At 37.8% G+C, this 21351-nt stretch overlaps 1 protein-coding gene across 1 annotated transcript; it reads left to right on the top strand.

Moving 5' to 3' along the window:
* The first annotated feature begins 783 nt into the window (after positions 1-783).
* Positions 784-19900, top strand: thbs3a (thrombospondin 3a). Its single transcript, XM_053628335.1, has 23 exons — positions 784-1588; positions 3774-3980; positions 5684-5937; positions 6159-6261; positions 6432-6458; positions 6536-6618; positions 6741-6792; positions 7380-7528; positions 7619-7759; positions 8766-8840; positions 8989-9141; positions 9339-9449; positions 10814-10921; positions 11078-11237; positions 12259-12377; positions 12796-12848; positions 15280-15482; positions 16008-16186; positions 16506-16554; positions 16727-16923; positions 17149-17321; positions 19255-19394; positions 19591-19900. The coding sequence occupies exons 1-23, from the start codon at positions 1495-1497 to the stop codon at positions 19650-19652; spliced, it is 2892 nt and encodes a 963-aa protein (XP_053484310.1). The 5' UTR covers positions 784-1494; the 3' UTR covers positions 19653-19900.
* Positions 19901-21351: the final 1451 nt, after the last annotated feature.

Raw genomic sequence — 21351 nt, 5'->3', positions numbered from 1 at the left:
GACTGATGAGTCGAAAGTGGAACTGTTTGGAAGACCGGTCCTGTTAAATCTGCCATAAACCAAACACTGAATTCCACAAAAAGAACATCATACCTACGGTCAAGCATGGTGGTGGAAGTGTGATGGTGTGGGGATGCTTTGCTGCTTCAGGGCCTGGGCAACTTGCAATAAATAAGGGAAACATGAATTCATGTTTGGTGCGGACTAGTCAAAGTCCTGACTTGAACCAATTGAGATGATGTAGCAGAACCTTAAATGGGCAGTTCATCCTTGAAACTAAAGCATTTCTGCAAAGAAGACTGTCCATAGGCCAAAATGCCACCACAGTGCTGTGAAAGACTGATCTCCAGTTATCAGAAGTATTTGGTTGCAGCAATTGCTGCGAAAAGTGGCACAACCAGATTATCAGTTTAAGGGGACAATTTGTTTTTTTCGGAGTTCCTGAAGTGACCCGTGCAAAAAAATGAATAAAAATCACAAAGACTTTTGTGTGCCCCCAAGAAACTGTTCAGGAGAGCACCAGAAACTTTTTGTGTGTGCAAGCGTTACAGTTTCCAGTGTGTGTATAGCTCTCTTCCGTTTGCATCATTGCCATAGTTCATTTACACATACAGAAACCGAGAGCATGGATGTGCATGAATGTATACAGATAAATTTTAAACTGGCCTGCGATACAAAAACATTTCCAAACCAAAATGTACATTACAGATATATTATAGATCAGTGATCTACGTTCTCATCCCTATCTCATCCTCTCTGTGACAATGACGCAATCAGAAAAGAGCTATACACGCACCGGAAACTGTAACGCGTGCGCAAGAGAAACTTTTCACGTGCGCACGTGAAAAGTTTCGGGTGCGCACATGAAAAGTTTCTCGTGTCCACGCGAAAGTTTCTGTGATTTATTATTTTTTTGGACAGGTCACTTCAGGGGCTCGGTTTTTTTTTTTTGTTTTTTTTTTCAAGGGTGATGGATGTTGGATAACCTTAAAAAATAACAATAATAAATAAAAACTGGATTTTGTGTTTACTCAGGTTGCCTTTATTTTATGTTTGTATTTAGTCTGACGATCTAAAATTATTTAGTTTGATATATACACACAAAAAAGAAGAAATAAGGATGGGACAAATACTTTTTCACAGCACTGTACATGTTTTGGGATGGCAAAAAAAGCTTCAATTATATGGATAGCTCGAAAGAACCGAATCAGTAAAGTGAGTCATAAAGTCAACCGCTGTTAATTGCCCGATACACACCCACCGCCACGCGCGCTTAAGTGGTGCTCTCTCTCTCGCTCGCTCTCGCTCTCTCTCTCTCTCGAGCTCACGAGCCAGTTGGACGGAAGGAGCGCGCTCTGAATGCGGCACGCACAACTTCATCCGCATTGGTTTGATAAGGAAAAGTTCTCAGTTTTATAACTCATTTTATTTTTTTTATTTATTTATTTTTCCCACTGGAGATCAGCCTGTTCTTGTTTCGTTTTATCCAAGATCATGGGTGCAATGCGATGTCTGCCAGTTTGGATTGTATTGACCATGTTGCAGATCTCCTGCTTGTGTGAACCTCTGGAGAAACAAGACAACCAAGGTATAATTATTACTCCCACAGCCTGTCTTATGTTCTGTTGTATGTAAACAAAAACTGCCTTTCTCTTTAGACTTATTTTAAAAAAGATTTTTTAAAAAACAGTTTACTAGGTATGTCTAGCTGCTTGCTATAACAAGCACACGTAGGACTTCTTTATAATTTATAATATAGACTTTTCATGTTGATTGAAATGGAAGAAGTGATTCACACGTTTAAGAAGTTTGTTCAAAAACAAAGCTCTCCACCAAACATAACTGACTGCATGTGACAAATACTTTCTACATTTTTTTTTAATTGCTCTGATATACTGTATACTTACATGTATCTACACGTCTGTCATCAGGGGTACACAGTATATACGGACATTACAGAAGGCTGTAATATGAAACTATGCAAAAACAAACAAAGGAACAAAAAAAAACATTTTTAAAAATCCATTTTTCTTTGTACGCATTGCGCATCCTCAACAACCTCAGACATTACAGCTCAATTTTGCTGTGGTTGTTCGAATGAATCATGTCATGCTTACAAAATAAACTTTATGAAATAATAGAAACAATATTGTTTTCTTTACACACAAAGTATTGTAAAAGTATTGTAGGATGTAGCCTACAACAGAGGGTTTCCCTTTCCGAAAAGTTTCCATATAGGACCCTTTGAGACAGCAAGAACATTTCAAAATGTGTTTTTATAGGTTTTATAGGTAAGTATTATTATTATTATTAGTAGTAGTAGTAGTAGCAGCCTAGTAGTACACATATGCATTCCAGGAATACTTTATGCATCTCAACACATATATGTCTGACATATTCTAGATATCTTATCTCATCTACCCTTGAAGTCCTTTGCATCTTTCTCAAGAGATGGATAACAGGGTGGCTGAATGAACACAGAGCGAGACAACACAGAGGTTTAGAGATTTCCCACTACCCTGGACCTGAGTACTGTCTCCTTGGTTCATTCTTTCCTTCTGTCTTTACCTCAGACAGACACAAACTCACAGACACACAGACACTCAGAGAGAGAGAGAGAGAGAGCCAGAGAGAGAGAGAGCCCTGTCCTGGCTGCAGCGCTGCTGGCCTACCACAAGCCATTGTATAAACAATTTGATAGTAAGTGAGTCAATATGTGAGAAATGACTAAGAGGGAGAGCCATTGGACGACAGCAGGGGTCTTTAACCTGCTGCTTAAGAAGGCACTGAGAGTCTCAAAATGGTGTAAATTTGACACTTGTCAGAGATTATATACTCGGATTAGTGCTTATATGGTTGATTATGCTTAATGCTGTGTCAAAGTGGAGGCACAGTTACACTTTCAAATACCTAAATATTGTTGTAAATAAAATAAAGTTAAAAAGTAGTTGGTTTCCCCAAGAGGAGATGGTGAGATAAATAGTATGTATATAATGTTTGTGTGTACATTTGTTGTTAAAAGTGCACTGATATATTCATGGTGCTATACAGAAGGAAATTTTTTCCCATCTTTCTCATTACTTTATTCTGCAATTGGGAGGATGTGTTGTTTATAGATTCTTTGGGCATTGGGCTTGGAAATGTCTAGGCTCTGGGTTAATAAAAAAAAATAACAAAAAAAAAAACCTCTGCACTTTACACAACAGGCCCATACTCATGGACAGTGGTTCAGGCAAAAAAAAACCCCAAAAAACCCTACCTTGTAAGAGTGGTATTACTGCTTGCTAGATGTCAAACCTACCATTGTATTTTGAATGGAAAGTTGCAATTATATTCTTATAGTCTCACAACAGCCTTCATATTTAATTATTTTTTATAAATATTTTTGCAAGGAATTAAGGAGTTACAAACCAGACGAGCAAATAATATATCCTAAATTTTCACAGGATACAGAGCTGTTGAAATGCAATTCAATATTTGCAAAAGAAAACAAACTTTCTAATCTAAAATGAGTGTGTATATGGGGCTCAAAAGTAGAAAGAGCAAAAGTAAAAAATTTTTTATATATATATATATATATATATATATATATATATATATATATATATATATATATATATATATATATATATATAACACTCCAAAACACTGAAACATGCAGGTTAAAATAGAAAAAGTCCAGGAATATTCCTTGAAACTATGCATTCATCATAATTGAGTATTAGCTGAAAATGCCTTCTTAAGCAATAAAATCCATCCTTCCTGTATTTCAGTGATAGACATGTTGGCTCTGCAGGATGTCAAGCAGAATGTGGCTGCGGTGGAAAAGATGTCTGGAGCACTGAAGACTCTCAGTGATCTCTACATTGTATCCACCTTCCGCCTGCCACCCAAACTTGGAGGAGTGCTACTCGGCTTCTACAATAAGCAGGACAATAAAAAGTACTTGGAGCTTGCCATCATGGGCAAAATCAACAAAGGTACTTATAGACATAAGAGTAAATCTAAATGTGATGTGGTGGTCAGTATTGAGCAGGGTTCTTCTGTTTGTATAGTGCTGCAAGAAGGCGGAGAAACAAGAACAATACATTACTAAGACTGTCTATGAGAACAATGCTTGAACCGTTACACTAATAAAAAAGACCCAATATTGAGGTCACCAGAGGGTAGTCTTTTAATTCACTTAAATAAAGTTTTATTTGTATAGTGCTTTTAACAATGGACATTGTCTCAAAGCAGCTTTACAGAAACATAAACACAGGATACAGATTTTAAGTGTGTGAATTTAAGCAAGCCAGTGGTGATGGTGGAACGGAAAAACTCTCTAAAATGATATGAGGGAGAAACCTTGAGAGGAAACAGACTCAAAAGGGAACCCATCCACATCTTGGTAACAACGGATAGTGTGAAAGTAAAAGAAAGTTCATTATGGTTTTTATATCAAGTTTGTTCGTTGAACTAGTCCACTGTTCAGTAAAGGAGACTTGAGTGCAAAATTGTTTGTGGTAATTGCAGTCCTAAGGCCATAGCAGCAACCATAGTTCCAGCACCATAGCGCAACTGTTCATGTGGAATTGAGGTCCAAAACCATTTCCATGGTACTTCAAGAAGCACCATCCTCAGCAATCTCCAGGCTGCATTGATTGGGGTCGTCCTCAGTAGCAGAATGTAGCATCCAGTTGGTGAGAGCTCCAACCAGAGGTAGGGCATCAGGATGGATCAGGCAGGTCCAGAGAGCAGAAAGGGTCAGGATCACTGGCATATCCATAATATCATGTGTAGCTCGACAGAAGGAGGGAGGCAGAGAGAGGTAAAGAGAGGAAGAGATTGTTAGGTATGCTTACTATCCTGCTAAATGAATAAATGTAATGTATAAGACTGTATTTTGCGTAACAGAAAGTCTACTCATGGTAAGCTTGAGTAAGCAAATATGTTTTCAGCCTGGACTTAAACACTGAGACTGTGTCTGAGACCCGAACACTGATTGGAAGGCTGTTCCATAACTGTGGGATTTTGTAAGAGAAAGCTCTTCCCCCTGCTGTAGCCTTCACTATTCGAGGTACCGTCAAATAGCCTGCACCTTTTGATCTATGTAGGCGTGGCGGATCATAGAAAACCAAAAGGTCGCGTAGGTACTGTGGCGCGAGACCATTCAGTGCTTTATAGGTCAATAGTAGTATTTTATAATCAGTGCGAGATTTTACTGGGAGCCAATGCAGTGTGACGTGGTCATACTTTCTGGTTCTAGTTAGGACTCTTGCAGCTGCATTCTGGACTAACTGGAGTTTGTTTATGCACCTACTGGAACATCCAGACAGTAAGACATTACAGTAATACAGCCTAGAGGTGCCGAAAGCATGAACTAATATTTCTGCATCATGTAGTGACATTATATTTCTTATCTTAGCAATATTTCTGAGATGAAAGAAGATTATCCTAGTAATATTATCTTTATGAGCGTCAAATGAAAGACTTTATACTCTGTTACTATACACATACAAACATACACACACTTATGTTCTTTTACCTTCTTCAGAGGCCCCATTGCATTACATAAATTACCTTTAATAACATAATTAGTGTGTTGAATACACTATAATCTTTGAACTATTACTGTCCACTTTATAATTGTTAATATCAATGTTTAATAAAGTTTGTAATAACAACATTACTGTTCTGACAGCTCTTGTGCGGTATGTTCGTGAGGACGGCAAGCTGCACACAGTAAATCTGCAAAGTTCTAATTTGGCGGACGGGCGTGCTCAGTCCATCATCCTCCGCATAGGAGGTCTGCAAAGAGAAAACCTCAGCCTTGAGCTTTATGTCAATTGCCGCCTGGCTGACTCTGCCCAGCGCTTGCCTCCATTGGTCGCCCTGCCTGCGGAGGCAGAGTTGGTGGAGATAAGAAATGGCTACAAGGCATATGCTCGGCTTCAGGTATAATAGCTTTGCTCAGATACCATTTTACTTGATCTCTCATAGCACATATAAAAACATGATGATCAGCAGAAGTGTTGTGGTCATGTACAGTGGTTCGTTAAAGTTACTTAATTTGGCCCACATTTCTATTTTGAATTGAAGCTGTAGGAGAAGGGAAACTTGAGTGAGTAAATTAGGGATATTATTATTTGTTTGAGAATGTTTGTGTTTGGTTACAGGGATCAGTGGAGAGCCTAAAACTAGCTCTTGGGGGGACTGTAGCTAATGCAGGTGCTCTCACTGACTGCCCTTTTCAGGGTGACTCCTCCTCATACAATATAGGTAACACACCATCAGATGCTCAGCTGGACAATAAAATGTACAATAATATTGATTTTAACGATGTCAGTGTATTCTAAGATAGTCTCTGAGTATTACTGAATGTCTGTAGTGAATTCTAGGAGTATTCTGTTTTTATAAATTTGCATCTCTGTCTTTGCTTCAATTCACAGTAAATGGAGAAGTGACCTCCATTCTCGGTGAGTGCTATAAACCAACTATAGAACATCTGTATTTGTTGGTGCATATAATAAAGAATTATGTTTGTTGGTCACAGGTGATCACACCAAAGTTCTGATTGGACAACTCATTATCTTTAATCAGATCCTGGGTGAGCTTCGACAAGATATCAGAGAACAGGTGTGTGTGTGTGTGTGTGTGTGTGTGTGTGTGTATTTAAGAATGGATCATGATAAATGTTTGTTATTTTTTCTGTGTTTTGGTTGTGTCTGTGGATCTGCATATCTGTCTGACTACTGTAGGTGAAGGAGATGTCTCTCATTAGGAATACCATACTGGAGTGCCAAGTGTGCGGTAAGTCTTCTCCTCCGAGGAACCAACTCTCTGTTCTGAATCGAGTGACTGGGAAAAGTCCATTTATAAAGCACTAAACTAAAACTAGTTTATAACATGGAAACTTATTTTCACTGGTATCTTTTTACTTTTATCTGTACCATCTTTCAGTGGGGAAAAAAATAACATATTAGAAATTGCATGAAGCTAGATTTTCAACACCAGGAGTGTAGGTAGAGAAGTAGTCTGATCTTACATTTAAAAAGAAAAGTGCGTTTCTCGAGTGGCTAGACTACGATGAGATAATTGCAATCTTCAGCAGTTGCTCTAAAAGTCTACCCCTAATACTGCAATAGCTCTTATGTTAATTAGCCTGTAACTGTCATGGTGCTATCCGTGTGAATGGTAGACAGATAAATGTGAGGACATTTTAATTCTGAAGTGGTAACCATGTTACCATCTATTTTAGTGAGTGCTGCTTGCAGTAATATAACATGCCAATAAATGTACCATTTTAAATCAACCAAAAATGGCAAAGTTAATCAATCAGGGAAAAAAATGTTGAATGGTTTGCATTACATGTTTTTTTTGTGTGATGTGCCATATAGGGTTCCATGAGCCTCGCTCCCGCTGTCAGCCCAACCCCTGCTTTAAGGGTGTTCCCTGCATGGAGTCTTCTGAGTTCCCAGGATACCGCTGTGGGCCCTGTCCCGAAGGAATGACCGGCAATGGAACCCACTGTCAAGACATTGATGAAGTGAGTCTGTTGTTATAATAAATACAAACATTGGAATATAAAAATACAAGGCATGCATATGCTGGTGTTTTGTTTCTGCCTTTCTCTCAGTGTTCACTGGCTCAGCCCTGCTACTCTCCAACTGCATGTGTAAACACAGTGAAGGGCTTCAGATGTGAGCCTTGCCCTCCTGGATATTGGGGGAAACCAATCTTAGGGGTTGGTCTAGAATACGCCAAGAATCACAAACAGGTGCTCACGAAGACACACAATCACACTTATATATACAATAGGGTTGCCAACCATGTGGTTTTCAGGATGGTGTCCAGTATGAAAAAACAAGCAATAAAATCGGTCGGTTCTTTTGTCATACTGAACGTTATTATGCCAATTGTGCCATTTCACATAATTGGTGTTTATTTTAAAGCAACAGCCAATTATACAGAGAGCTGCTACAAGTCACAGTCCCTGTCTAAAATATGCAGAAGAAGTGCAAAAATGCAGGAAGGAAGAAATCACCAAAAAGAACCGAAAAGAAAAAAAAGTCTTGTCAGGGAAGAAATCTGCATTCGATATAATGTTGGATTCTTGTGTGCTGAATTCTATGAAATTGTTTAGAAGAACAAGACACAGATGATAGTGGCATAGTCAAATGCAAATTATAGTTGGAAGAAACATTAGCGGTGTGTCTAACGGAATTTTGAGCTTGAGTGTTAGGGCATAGGGTGTCAGGTTTTAGCATGTTGAAAAAGTGGCAACCCTACTCACATAATACATAACTCACATAATTACATAATCTTGGGCTCCAGATTGTCAGATAAGGCTTGGGCTCCAGAGTGGCAGAAAAGTATTCTATCATAGGGAGATTGTCAATTTGAATTCTGATGCTGCTACAACCATCCAAGGGGGTCAAAGAAAGCATAATTTGCCCTGCTGTCTGGGAGGGAGGAAGGTCATTACTTTCCTGTCAATCCGTACAATATTTGCTAATCATAGAGATTTTTGAGCTCATGTATATGGAAAAGGGCAGTTACTGACACTGTGTCAGTAGCAGTTTGAAAAAACCTGGTGGCTTCACCATGTTAGACTTCTCCCTCCTAGCAGTTGTCATGCAATAGGGAGAACTAGGAACTGACAATAACTAAAAATGGGGTAAAAACAAAAACAAACCCTTGTTATTTAGATATACATAGATGATATTGCACTTAAGTGATAGCTGTTACACTGCTCTTTTCTCTGATGGGTTTTTCCTTCACAGGAATGTCTAGACATAGATGAATGTGTGGAAGTTGCCAATGCATGCACAGCCAATTCTGTCTGCATAAACACCATTGTAAGTATTAAGGCTCTTATTTAGACCTCAGCAGTCCAATTTCCTAATAATGCATGGGAAGCTTTGGTGAAGTCAGTTGGAATACAGTGAAATGCCAAGAGACTTCCAATTCACTTTCACACACTCTCTCTTCCTCATTTTCTCTCAGGGGTCATTTAAATGTGGGCAGTGCAAAGCTGGATATGTGGGAAATCAGACGGCAGGCTGCTTTCCTCGGAAGTCCTGTGCTACACTTGACTTTAACCCATGTCACTCCCATGCTCACTGTATCATTGAGAGGAACGGGGACGTATCCTGCGCGGTATGCTAACAACTAAAATCACTTTAACCTTGGAAACAGATAAAAGTATCACATCTGTTTCAAATGAGGCCTTATTCTCTGAACATTGTGCCTACTCGTAAACATTGTGTTTACTTGGACTTTGTGTTGAATGTATGGTATGATTGAGAATGTGTGTATACTATTATTATGTCTTATTTCTGTTCTGTGTTTTTCAGTGTAATGTTGGCTGGGCTGGTAATGGAAACACATGTGGTATAGACACAGATATTGATGGCTACCCTGACCGTGCTCTGCCCTGCATGGACAATAACAAGCACTGCAAACAGGTTTGAAGTCATCACATAGCCTGTACTACAGTATATTATTATTTTTTTTTATCTATATATTTGAATTTCTCATATTTGCAGCTAAAAGTAAAAGAGTGCATGGGTCTTAAAATCGTCATAGTTAAACATTTTGGTGATGTATTATAGCAAGTTGCCGATTTAGTTTCCTTCTGGCTTGCAAGTGTAGCAATTTGCAAGGATGACCCAACCATCCACTTACCTCAGAGGATAGTTAGTTGGTATACACTCCTGGGACCAAATGGACCAAGCAGAAAATGGCAAAATATTAAGCTTTTAATGTTCTTAAGCTTTTAATAGTTAACAAAAACAACAATGGTCTTAGATTAGATAGCATAGAAACTGTCTAAGAGGAGCATACAATCATATAAACAATAAACATACAACTTATCCTGTCCTATTACAAATAAAAATTTGTAGTATACATAGGTCCATCTAAATATGTTTTGTGTCCTTGTGCTCATGGAAACTGTAGTCAATTTAAACGTCTTACATTTGATTTCTGTGTTCAAATTATGGATTATAATTCTTTATAACATTAATGGGGATTAATTACACTTTTTTCTCAGTGTTTAATTCAATTTATGCTACAACACACCAACAAACCTAATGTACACTCCTAGGCAAAAAACAAAAATGGGCCAAGCACAAAATGGCAAAATATTAAGCTTTTAATGGTCTTAACAACAAATCATTGGTCAGGAAATTAGCAAGAATTAAATAAATGCACTCCTGAGACCTCCTGTGAATATTTGGGGGAAAGCTAGAAACAGGGAAATTCACTTATATAGTCTTCTTATACGCAGAGGTAAAATCATGATAATGATTAAGATGCTTGATGTAAAATTCAAAGTAGCACATGTCTGGGTGTACAAAATTAAAAATTAATTAAAAAAATAAATAAAATAAAATAAAAGTAAAATAAATTAAAAATAAAAAGCTGTCCACAAATTTACCTACAAGGCTTAAACATTTAAAGAAATCAAAGGGGAAAGCTATCCCATACTAAGTTACTTTATTTATTTGTTTAATTCTTGCTACTTTCCTGATCAATGATTGTTAAGACCATTAAAAGCTTAATATTTTGCCATTTTGGGCTTGGGCCTTTTTTTTGCCCAGGAGTGTACAGCTCTTATTCTAACGATTTGTTTTTATGTATTTAGCATTTGTTCACCTTTTTTATTAACCATAAAGGATTCATTGTAACATTTTTAAACAGTTCATACTTTGTCATAATACATAGAACACAACATATAAGTTCTCATATATTTCACAACATCTGTCTTGTTAATTTCTCACCTATTTATGTGTCTGTTTTTGTTATGTTCATTATCATTCTTGTACAGGATAACTGTATACACACACCAAACTCAGGCCAGGAAGATGCAGATAATGATGGCATAGGTGACCAGTGTGATGAGGATGCTGATGGGGATGGCATTAAGAATGTGGAGGTATAACGATGGAGCTTATTATATGACTATTCTGTCATTGAAACGCCTCCACATTTATCTATGCCAAGTTTAATTACTGACTGTGTGAAATACAGTGTAACGAGTCCATGCATAGGTTATGCATAATTTTTTTTTCCCCTAATCACCTTATTTTAGGACAACTGCCGGCTGGTACCTAATAAAGACCAACAAAACTCAGATACAGACTCCTTTGGTGATGCATGTGACAACTGTCCCAATGTGCCCAACATTGACCAGAAAGACACAGACAACAATGGAGAGGGCGATGCTTGTGACCAAGATATTGATGGAGACGGTCAGTACAATTCCTGTGTTTCAGACATCTCTCCTCAATTAAAGGAAAACACCACCATGAAACACATTCCCACATCTGTTAAATATGTTTACATTATGTATGTTACAAATATATATGATGTGCTTAGGGATTCTGGTGCTTATTTGCTGTTGGTGTATTTTTGTTGTTTCTCTGAGAAATTAGCAATTTTTAAATGTTAAACTCACAGTTCCTGTTCACTCAAAGTTATATGATGCAGTTAAGCTACAGCAGAGACTTGGTTCAGCTAGTTAGTGATCTCCAGGATGATGAGTATGATAGTGTTGATTATATTAGCATGAAATTTGAAGCTTTGGAACCTGATCTGTTTGAGCAGAATGTAAAGATGAGGAGGTAAGAGAGCTGGACAGACTAAAGGACTAAAATACATTGCTTAGAGTTGAAGGGAGTGCTAATTCCCACAGGCACCAGTATCAGCAGGTAGTTGAATGGCAATGTGGGTAATGTAGGAAACTTTTAATCAAAGTAAAAAATATTTCAACATGGCAGTAATTAAAGTTTAAACTAAAACAGTCAAATTACATTACAAAATAATGACGCCACTGAAGAAAAGGTTCATTATTAAAATTAATATGTAAGTAATTCATGGTGGATTTTTCCTTTCATTCCCTATTAACAAGACATTATTTGTGCTTGATCTTGTGTTTTTCATCATCTAGGGCCAAATGTCTTTAAATAAGGAATATTAAAAAAAAATGTTTACAAGGGCTGTTTTTATTGACCTAATATAGAATATGCTTAAAGAAAAGTATTTGTTTCCTTTTTTAAAAGTAATAAGTACAATTTTTATTCCTTTATGTTACATTTGTAGTTTAGGTCAAGGTAGTGGATAATATTAGTTTTTAGATCAAAGTAAACATATATGATTAGTTTTCAAGAAATTATTCACACTACTTTTGTATCTACACCTGTTGTTCAGCTGTAATGTGTTTGAGACTGCGTATCTGATGTGTGTGTCTGCATGCATTGCATTGCATTGCAGGTGTTCAAAATGTGCTGGATAACTGTCCCAAAGTGCCGAACCCCATGCAGACAGACCGGGATCAAGATGGAGTTGGAGATGCCTGTGACAGTTGTCCTGAGATGAACAATCCCATGCAGGTCCTCACAGTTTACAAAGCACCAGCCTAAGGTCTAATGTCTCAGTTTAAGCAATTAAAAATGCCATCGCAGGACTAGTTTAGTTCTTTGTTGGACTATAAAAATGGAAGTGGTCTTGTATGCACTGGGTGAGTAATGTTTGGTTTGTTTGTACCAAACAGATTGCATCATGATCCAAAACTTAGAATTTTTCCATGTCCATCTGTTTTTTTGCTGTGCATAAGTTGACAGGAACCGCTTTGTATGCATTTGACCTTTACATGAAAGAAAAACAACTAGAATTTTAACTTTTTAAGGACTTGTTTTAGTTTTTCATTAGTGAATGATCTTCACTTGCTGGAATTATTCGCTATTTGTAATTTGAGTCCAATTCAAGTGCTAAGAAAATTCTAACATAATGCTACTTATATCCTTGCAGACTGACATAGACAATGACCTGGTAGGAGATGTGTGTGACACCAATCAGGACTTGTAAGTTTAAACACACACACACACACACACACACACACACACACTTTTATTCATGTGCAATGTATGAACATTATGTATTACTGTGGCGCCACCTAGGCCTCAAACTTTTTACCTGCTGTGCTGATTGTCACATATTTCTGTAACGTGCTTTGATGGTAATAGTGTTCAAAGAAGCAACATTTATTTATTACATATATTTTTATAGCACATTGAAATTCGCATGTCCAAGCTTGTTAGTTAGTTGGGGTCAGAGTGCAGAGTCAGCCATGATTAATATTAAAAGTAGAAATAGTAAAATCCTCTCAAAAGTTAGATTCTCCTTTTTTAATGTTGTATAAATAAGTTCTGATAATATTTATGCCCATGATTTGCAACTTTATAACTACTTCCAACCTCTTTTGTATCTGTTCTCATCTACACTCACTGAGCACTTTATTAGGAACACCTGTACACCTACTCATTCATGCAAATATCTAATTAGCCAATCCAATCAGCAGCAGTGCAATGTATAAAATCATGCAGATATGGGCCAGCAGCTTCCGGTAATGTTCACATCAACCATCAAACATCAAAAATGTGATCTCAGTAATTTTGACCGTGACATGATTGTTGATACCAGACGGGTTGGTTTGAGTATTTCTCATATATAACTGCTGATCTCCTGGGACTTTAAACACAGCAGTCTTTAGAGTTTACGCAGAATGGTTCGATAAAGAAAGAACATCCAGTGAGAAGCAGTTCTGTGGTTGTAAACACCTTGTTGATGAGGGAGGTCAATGGTGAATGGCCAGACTGGTTTGAGCTGACAGAAAGGCGACAGTAACCCAGGCGACAGAAAGGCGACAGTAAAAGTATCTCAGAATGCACAACACATCGAACTTTGAGGCAGATGGGCTACAACAGCGCAAGATTATGTCGGGGTCCACTTCTGTCAGCAAAGAACAGATATCTGAGGCTGCAGTGGGTACAGGCTCACCAAACCTGGACGACTGGAAAAGCGTGGCCTGCTCTGATGAATCCCAATTTATGCTGAAGTACACAGATAGTAGGTTTAGAATTTGGTGCTAAGAGCATGAATCCATGGACCCAACCTGCCTTGTGTAAACAGTCCAGGCTGGTGGAGGTGGTGTAATGGTGTGGGGAATGCTTTCTGGGCACACTTTGTGCCAGTTAATACTAATTAATCATTGCTTGAATGCCACAGCCTGTTTGAGTATTGTTGCTGACCATGTGAATCCCTTCATGGCCACAATTTATCATCTTCTAATGGCTACTTCCAGCATGATAATGCATCATGTCACAAAGCAAAAGTCATCTCAAACTGGTTTCATGAACATAATAACGAGTTCAGTGTTCTTTAGCGGCCTTCCCAGTCACTGGATCTGAATCCAATAGAACACATTTGGGATGTGTTAGAACGGGAGATTCGCTGCATGAAAGTGCACCTGAAAAACCTGCAGGAATTGCTTAATGCAATCATGTCAACATGGACCAGACTCTCAAAAGAATGTTTCCAACATCTTGTGGAATTTATGCTACGAAGATTTGAGGCTGGGCTAAGAGCAAAGAGAGCACTACCCAGTATTAATATAGTGCTCCTAATAAAGTGCTCGGTGAGTGTATCTCTATTATAACTGTCAGATTGCTTGGCCAAGCTTCTTTGCCCATTGTTCTTGACCTTTTTATCAAAAAAATAAATAAATCTGCCATATTTATACATACCGTCTTACACGTCTTCATATCAGGTCTGGAAGCTGAGGATATGGCAAATTTTATTTTCAAACTATTTGTCTGTTGATTTTGATCAATATTTTGGTATGTTGCATTCACATTTTATTTGTATCTTTTTTGGTGGATAATTTGTGAAATACAGTGCATTTTCTTTTCTTTTTTTCACAATTCAAAAACTATGATAATTGCCTTGCATATTAGGGGTATAACAAAATACCATTAGCTGTATAGCTGTTTTGTTGTTGTTGTTGTTGTTTTTGTTGGTGGTAGTTTTTAAAAATCTGGCCTGCACAGTTATTATTTTTGTTTGAACCTGCCTGCTACATTTTCTAACAAATTTAGTTGGTTCTATTTCCCCAAAATATAGTCTTAAACAATGTAGTAGCCTAATTTAAACCACCCTAACCAGGCAGTTATTAAATATTAATGAATGAATGAATGCTGTAAATGCATTGGTAATGGTCACATTACTTAATGTGGTCTTTTTTTTCCTGTAAGCTTCATGTCTGACCTCTAACATATATGAAAGAAAAAAACTTTCTGCTTGTGTGACATTTTTGTTGCTTTCTGCAGGGTCCCAGTACAGATGCATGTCTCTAATCTCAACCAGATGCCATATGATACTTTCCTCATAATGTATTCATATTTGGTTACATTCCTATTGTAAATCTGATTTAAGCTTGTATGGTTGTTTGGACAGTGATGGGGATGGGCACCAAGACAGTCGAGACAACTGCCCCGACATCCCCAACAGCTCTCAACTTGACTCGGATAATGATGGTATCGGAGACGACTGTGATGATGATGATGACAATGATGGAATTCCTGACACTGAGACTGCGGAAGGTCTCGGTCCTGATAACTGTCGGCTTATTCCCAATCCCAACCAGAAAGACTCAGATGGTAATGAACTCATCTCTTGGTTATTTGCACTGGTGTTAGGATCATGATCATCACAGCTTAACATTCCAGAGAGCCTGTTTTCTGTGCTGCTGCTACTCTCGATCTTTAACTACATAGCAAGCATAATCAATTTTTTTTTACCTGTATACATCTACAGAGCTGAGAAACACACTTAGTCTTGCCAAAAAAAGAAACACTTAATTACCTGTTTATGACCAGGGATAAGATTACAAATTGAAACCTTTAAATTATACAGTTCAAATCAGATATTTCTCTGGTTGATAACGTCCATTCTTTATTTATTTTAAAACTTAAAGCAATATTTTGGTGTAAAATGTATCACATATATTCAGCGGAATGTCAATAGCATTAAACATTAACTAATTTTTGCAACAAACAAAGTAAAATAGAATGTTATAAATCTTTTTTTTTTGTATTTTGCACTCTCATTAAAATATTAATATACAAGTCCATGCCCATTTAACCCAGTCAAGATTTTGGGTTTCTTTCACCCCATCTCCCCAGGTAATGGTGTTGGAGACGTGTGTGAGAATGACTTTGACAATGATGCAGTACTGGATTTGATTGACGTGTGTCCAGAGAGTTCTGAGGTCACGCTTACAGACTTCAGAGCCTATCAGACTGTCATACTGGACCCTGAGGGTGATGCCCAAATTGATCCTAACTGGGTGGTGCTTAACCAGGTCAGCCTGGGAAATGATAAGTTCTATAGAACTCTTGTACTGAGCTAATTTCATGGAGAATAATACACTTATTTGTATTTGACTTATTTGACATGCAAAATACATAGTTAATTCAACCAAGACCTGTAACGTTGATTAACTTGAAACTAGCAATAGAATTTGCATAATGCAAATTTGAACCAAAGCATTTTAACTAGTTTGCAAAAGCACATGGACTTGCAATGTACATGAATTAACTGTATTAATTTCACATTAGTAAAGAATACTCAGATAGTTGCTAATGTGAAAAAAAAATCTATGTTGATTATTGACATTTCAGGGTATGGAGATCGTTCAGACGATGAACAGCGACCCTGGATTAGCAGTCGGTAGGTCCCTTTTCAAAAACTCAGCATTTAGACACCAGTTGATTGCTAACATTGGTAGTGCTGATAGAATTAGTCACAATCATGCACTTGTAAATGTGAGTTTAACCAGGTTAGGCATTTCAGCACTCTGTCATCCTCTGTCTGTTCTAACCCTCCTCCCTTTCATTTGCAGGCTATACAGCATTTAACGGTGTGGACTTTGAAGGCACTTTCCATGTAAACACAGTGACTGATGATGACTATGCTGGCTTCATCTTCGGCTACCAGGATTCATCCAGCTTTTACGTAGTGATGTGGAAGCAGACAGAGCAGACATACTGGCAATCTGTGCCATTTAGAGCCATGGCTGAGCCTGGCCTCCAGCTCAAGGTAGCTATACGTCAAATTCCATTCAGCTGAGCACAACTTTATTGGTTTGGAAGTGTTTAATTGAAATAACTTTATTTATTTTACCTAACAAGCATCTCCCATGTGTTTCTGTATTATCAATATGTTGTATTGTGTTTGTAGATTAGAGACCCCATTATAGAGAACCATGTAACCTCATATTATGTAGGAAAGGGCTTATACTTGGATTTCTGGCTCCCTCTATAGGCAGTAAAGTCCACTACAGGGCCTGGCGAATATCTCCGTAATGCTTTATGGCACACTGGAGACACAGAAGGTGAGGCGAAGTTATTGTGGAAAGACCCACGCAACGTCGGCTGGAAAGACAAAACCTCCTATCGCTGGCAGCTCAGTCACCGGCCCCAGGTTGGCTACATCAGGTGAGTGTGTGTAAAGCTGGTAATGGTAAAGACCAGCACCCAATAGAAAAAGCATGACCTAAATTTTCATTGCAATTTGTCCATGTTGTAAAATTGCTTATCTTAACTACAATACCGGGTCTTAATCCTACTATTTTGTACTTCAGTGTACAGAAATATTTTGTCATTACCTCACTTTCTATAAAACATTTCTTTAAACATTAGAGGGCGCCCTTCTGTATACAGTTAATAGATGCATTGATCCCAACTTGAGGTGCACAAAATCCTCATTGGTGGGCAGGAAGATGGGGGTCTGGATGCTTGTCTTTGTATTTTTTTTGTTCCACTCCCCCCTTTTTCCTAAAGCTTTAGCCCTCCAAAACCTCTGTGACTTTACTGAGTGGTTGGGCCTCCTGGCCTTCCATTGTTGTGGTTGCCATGCCAATGAAATCCTTGGCAAGAATTTCCTTGGTGCCTGTTGATATGCAGATCCAACGGAAACTACTGTAGTGGACAGGCTGTAGAGACAGTGAGGAAAAGGGAGGACACAGAACAAGGACCATGTGTGATTCAATGTATTATATACATATACAGGATATGTCATATAGTTTTCATTCGAGCTCACAAAGTGTGACCAAGTACAAGTGTTTCAGAAAATAACAGTTTGCCAAACCTGACGTAGGAGAATAATAATTAAGATATATATTAATGCATGCAATGGTACTTTCTAACCAACTTCAAACAATTTGATTACATTTAAAGCCAAAAACATGAAAGGGCTGGGATTTGGATTTAGATTTCGAGAAGTTGTCACACTCCTTTCTAGTACTACTTACAGCAGTTGGGGGTGTAGGAGTGGGGGGTAGCTCTGTCAGACTACTGTGTGTATATAGCCAGTTCTCTGTGAAATTCCAAGCTCTTTCAGGCACACAGAGAAACACCTGCTTTGTATTCAGTTAGAGTGGTGAATAGAACTAAACACACACACACACACACACACACACACACACACACACACACACACACACAAACACACTATACTGCACTTCAGTCCAGCGTCGCTAAAACATCACGTCATCCTCCAAACTCCTACAGGACTCTTCTCTCCTGTCCTTAAGCACCAATGGCTTTTCTCTCACCAAACCCTAGCATAGATATGCCATACTGCAATAACTGTCAGGCACTTTTCATTGACTTATTCTTATACTACCTCTATACCTATACTGTCTAATGCCACTAGTATTTAGTATTATCTAATTAATGAGTAATTTCTGATATAAATTTGTTATTACTCAGTAATTACTGGGTATTAGGCATGGACAATTTTGGAAAAAAAATTTTATCATAGTATTTCACATTTTTACAATATATATGAAACAATATACAGTATAGCCAATGCTAAGGTTTGGCTAACAAAGACTCAACAATGGTCACTGTACATTCAGAGATTTTTTTAAATAAATAAATAATAATACATGTAAACATTTTATGGAAAAATTATGTAAAATGTTTATAACGTCATAATGTTTAAAATAGTTTATAACGACCAGTTAGTTGCTTTTGTAGTAACAAAATCTGTTACATGCCACTGTCAACTAATACCTTATAGTACATCATTTATCATGTATCATGTGTTTTTTGGGTTTTTTTTATTTATTTATTTGGTGGGGGATTTTGAAATTATTCAGATATTGTCTTATTAGCTGTTTATTGTCTGCTTGATTACATTAAATAATCTGTTGTATGTGGTTTTCTCTCTTTTCTGTGTGTATTGGTCTGGAAAGCACTTTGTAAACTGTCATTATTATTATTATTATTATTATTATTATTATTATTAGCATTGTTATCAGTATCAAACCAAGAAGTTTGTTGTAGAACTCAAGATGAAGTCCAGATTTGTTAGTGAAATATAGTAAGCATGATATTAACTGAAGTATGTTTGTGTGCATGGCAGAGTAAAACTGTATGAGGGAATGGACTTGGTGGCTGACTCTGATGTAATAGTTGACACAACTATGAGAGGAGGTCGGCTTGGAGTTTTCTGCTTTTCTCAAGAGAACATCATCTGGTCCAACTTACGCTACAGATGCAATGGTACCCCACTTTTAACACTCTCAGATAAACAGCCGGTGAATCGTGCAATGCCATTTTTTATGTAATGATTTGCAGTGACTGAGAAGTAGAATCAAAAGAATCATCTTTACTGATGAAATAATATTCGAATAAGGATTATGGGTGCTTTACAGGAGGGCTGAATACTTATAAAATATTTATATCTGTCTTTTTACAGACACTGTCCCAGAGGACTTTGAGTCACAGCATAAACAAGTACTAATGCACATTCAGGTGTGAGGAATAGGAGAATCAAAGCTGGCCACCCTGATCTGCACTGCCTCTTCATACAGAAACACGAAGTCTCTACATTTGCTCTGGGTCTGCAAACCAGCCACCAGTGCTGCACCCGTCAGACTCTTGAGCTCTTGTGTAAAAGGGAACACAAGATCAAAAAAGAGAAAATGACACCACGTCTCTCTAAATCTGAAGAGGCTAAATCAAAGTAGAGAAAATCAACAACTGACTTTTTATTATATGAATGAGACTATTGTAGCAGGGAGGTGCCTCAGGTCAATGTAAAAAGCAAAAAGATGTATGCTTTTGTGTGTGTGTTTGTGTGTGTTTGTGTGTGTGTGTGAGAACAAGTGAAAGGGAAAATGTGGAAAGATGACCATGTGTTAATGATCACTGACTTTTACATCTAGGACAGATTTCCTTGGCAACTTCTCCCAGTAAATCTGTCATGTCGTTATTGTACATATCAAATTAAACCAACTTTAAAGTATATAAGAAACAGATTTGCCAAGAACAACACTTAAAGAGCCACCCTGTGTAATATCTGTCCATATTGTAAAATGTGCAGGTTTTAATAGACCACCATTAAATATACATATAATTAAAACTGAATAGTCTCAGATATGAAACAATACAAGGAGTCTTTACATTCATTGTGACAATTACTTACAGGCTACAGTGACAGGCTACAGTGACACGTGATTCTATCACATATTATATCTTAGACAAAATTATATAGCCTAAGTCCCATTTAAACGGCAAGACTAAGACTACCAGAAGGTTATTTAACACACAAATAATGTTTGTGTCTATAGGATATAATTGTTTTGTCAGTTATGAAATGGTATGGTCATCAGAAAGTAGGGGTGTCAGAATCTGTAACCTAGGTAACAGGTGTTTTCTGACTTGGCTAGGGAACCATGTTTTTTTCATTTAATAGAAAATTTAGTGTATTTAGAAGAACGTTGTCCCCAATTTTTTGCTTTTACTTTTTTTTATTTTTATGGAGGGGATTAAAGGTAGTCAGAACCCCAAACTTCCTGCCATAATTCACATCCGGGCAGCACAACTTCAGTCAGTATTTTCTCTGCTCCTCCTTTCTCTGGCTCACACGCCTTTACAGTCATCATTAATGACTCCGGCCACTGCTAGTTCAGACTGGCTCGCGGTGTCCTCGCGCTCCAGGAGGCCGGGACGAGTGCAATATTGGCGGGAAATCTTACAACAATGCACCGCGTCCCGCACCTGCCGGCCGGCGGGAAACATGATGTTTGCGCATGCGCTGTCCACACCACACCGTGGCCGTCCGACCGCAGAGCAGCGCTAAACACAACAACAAAAACAAACGAGTTGGAGGAGAGTGCCCATAACACTTTTCACTTTTCTAATGTGTTTTATTAGACACTTTAGACTAATATAATAATATATTTGACTTTCTGACGCAGCATTTAAAAGCATAATGAACTTTGGTTGTTTGTTTTGTTCACTGTTTTGGACAGAGAACGAGCAACAGGGAGGAGCATCAGAAACCGTCACAGGATGGTCCCAATAAGGCTTTTTTATTTTGTAGAGTAACATTTTATATGGCATGTGCTATTTCCTTTGCATTCCTATGCATTGCTGAGTCCTTGGTTCAAAAACATAGCGAGCACGTGCGCTCATATAAAGCGGGGCTTGAAGCACCAATGAATAACGCCGCGAG

The sequence above is a fragment of the Ictalurus furcatus genome, chromosome 1 (genome assembly GCF_023375685.1).
Source record: "Ictalurus furcatus strain D&B chromosome 1, Billie_1.0, whole genome shotgun sequence".
Lineage (NCBI taxonomy): Eukaryota > Metazoa > Chordata > Actinopteri > Siluriformes > Ictaluridae > Ictalurus > Ictalurus furcatus.
This window is presented reverse-complemented; position numbering and strand designations above follow the sequence as displayed.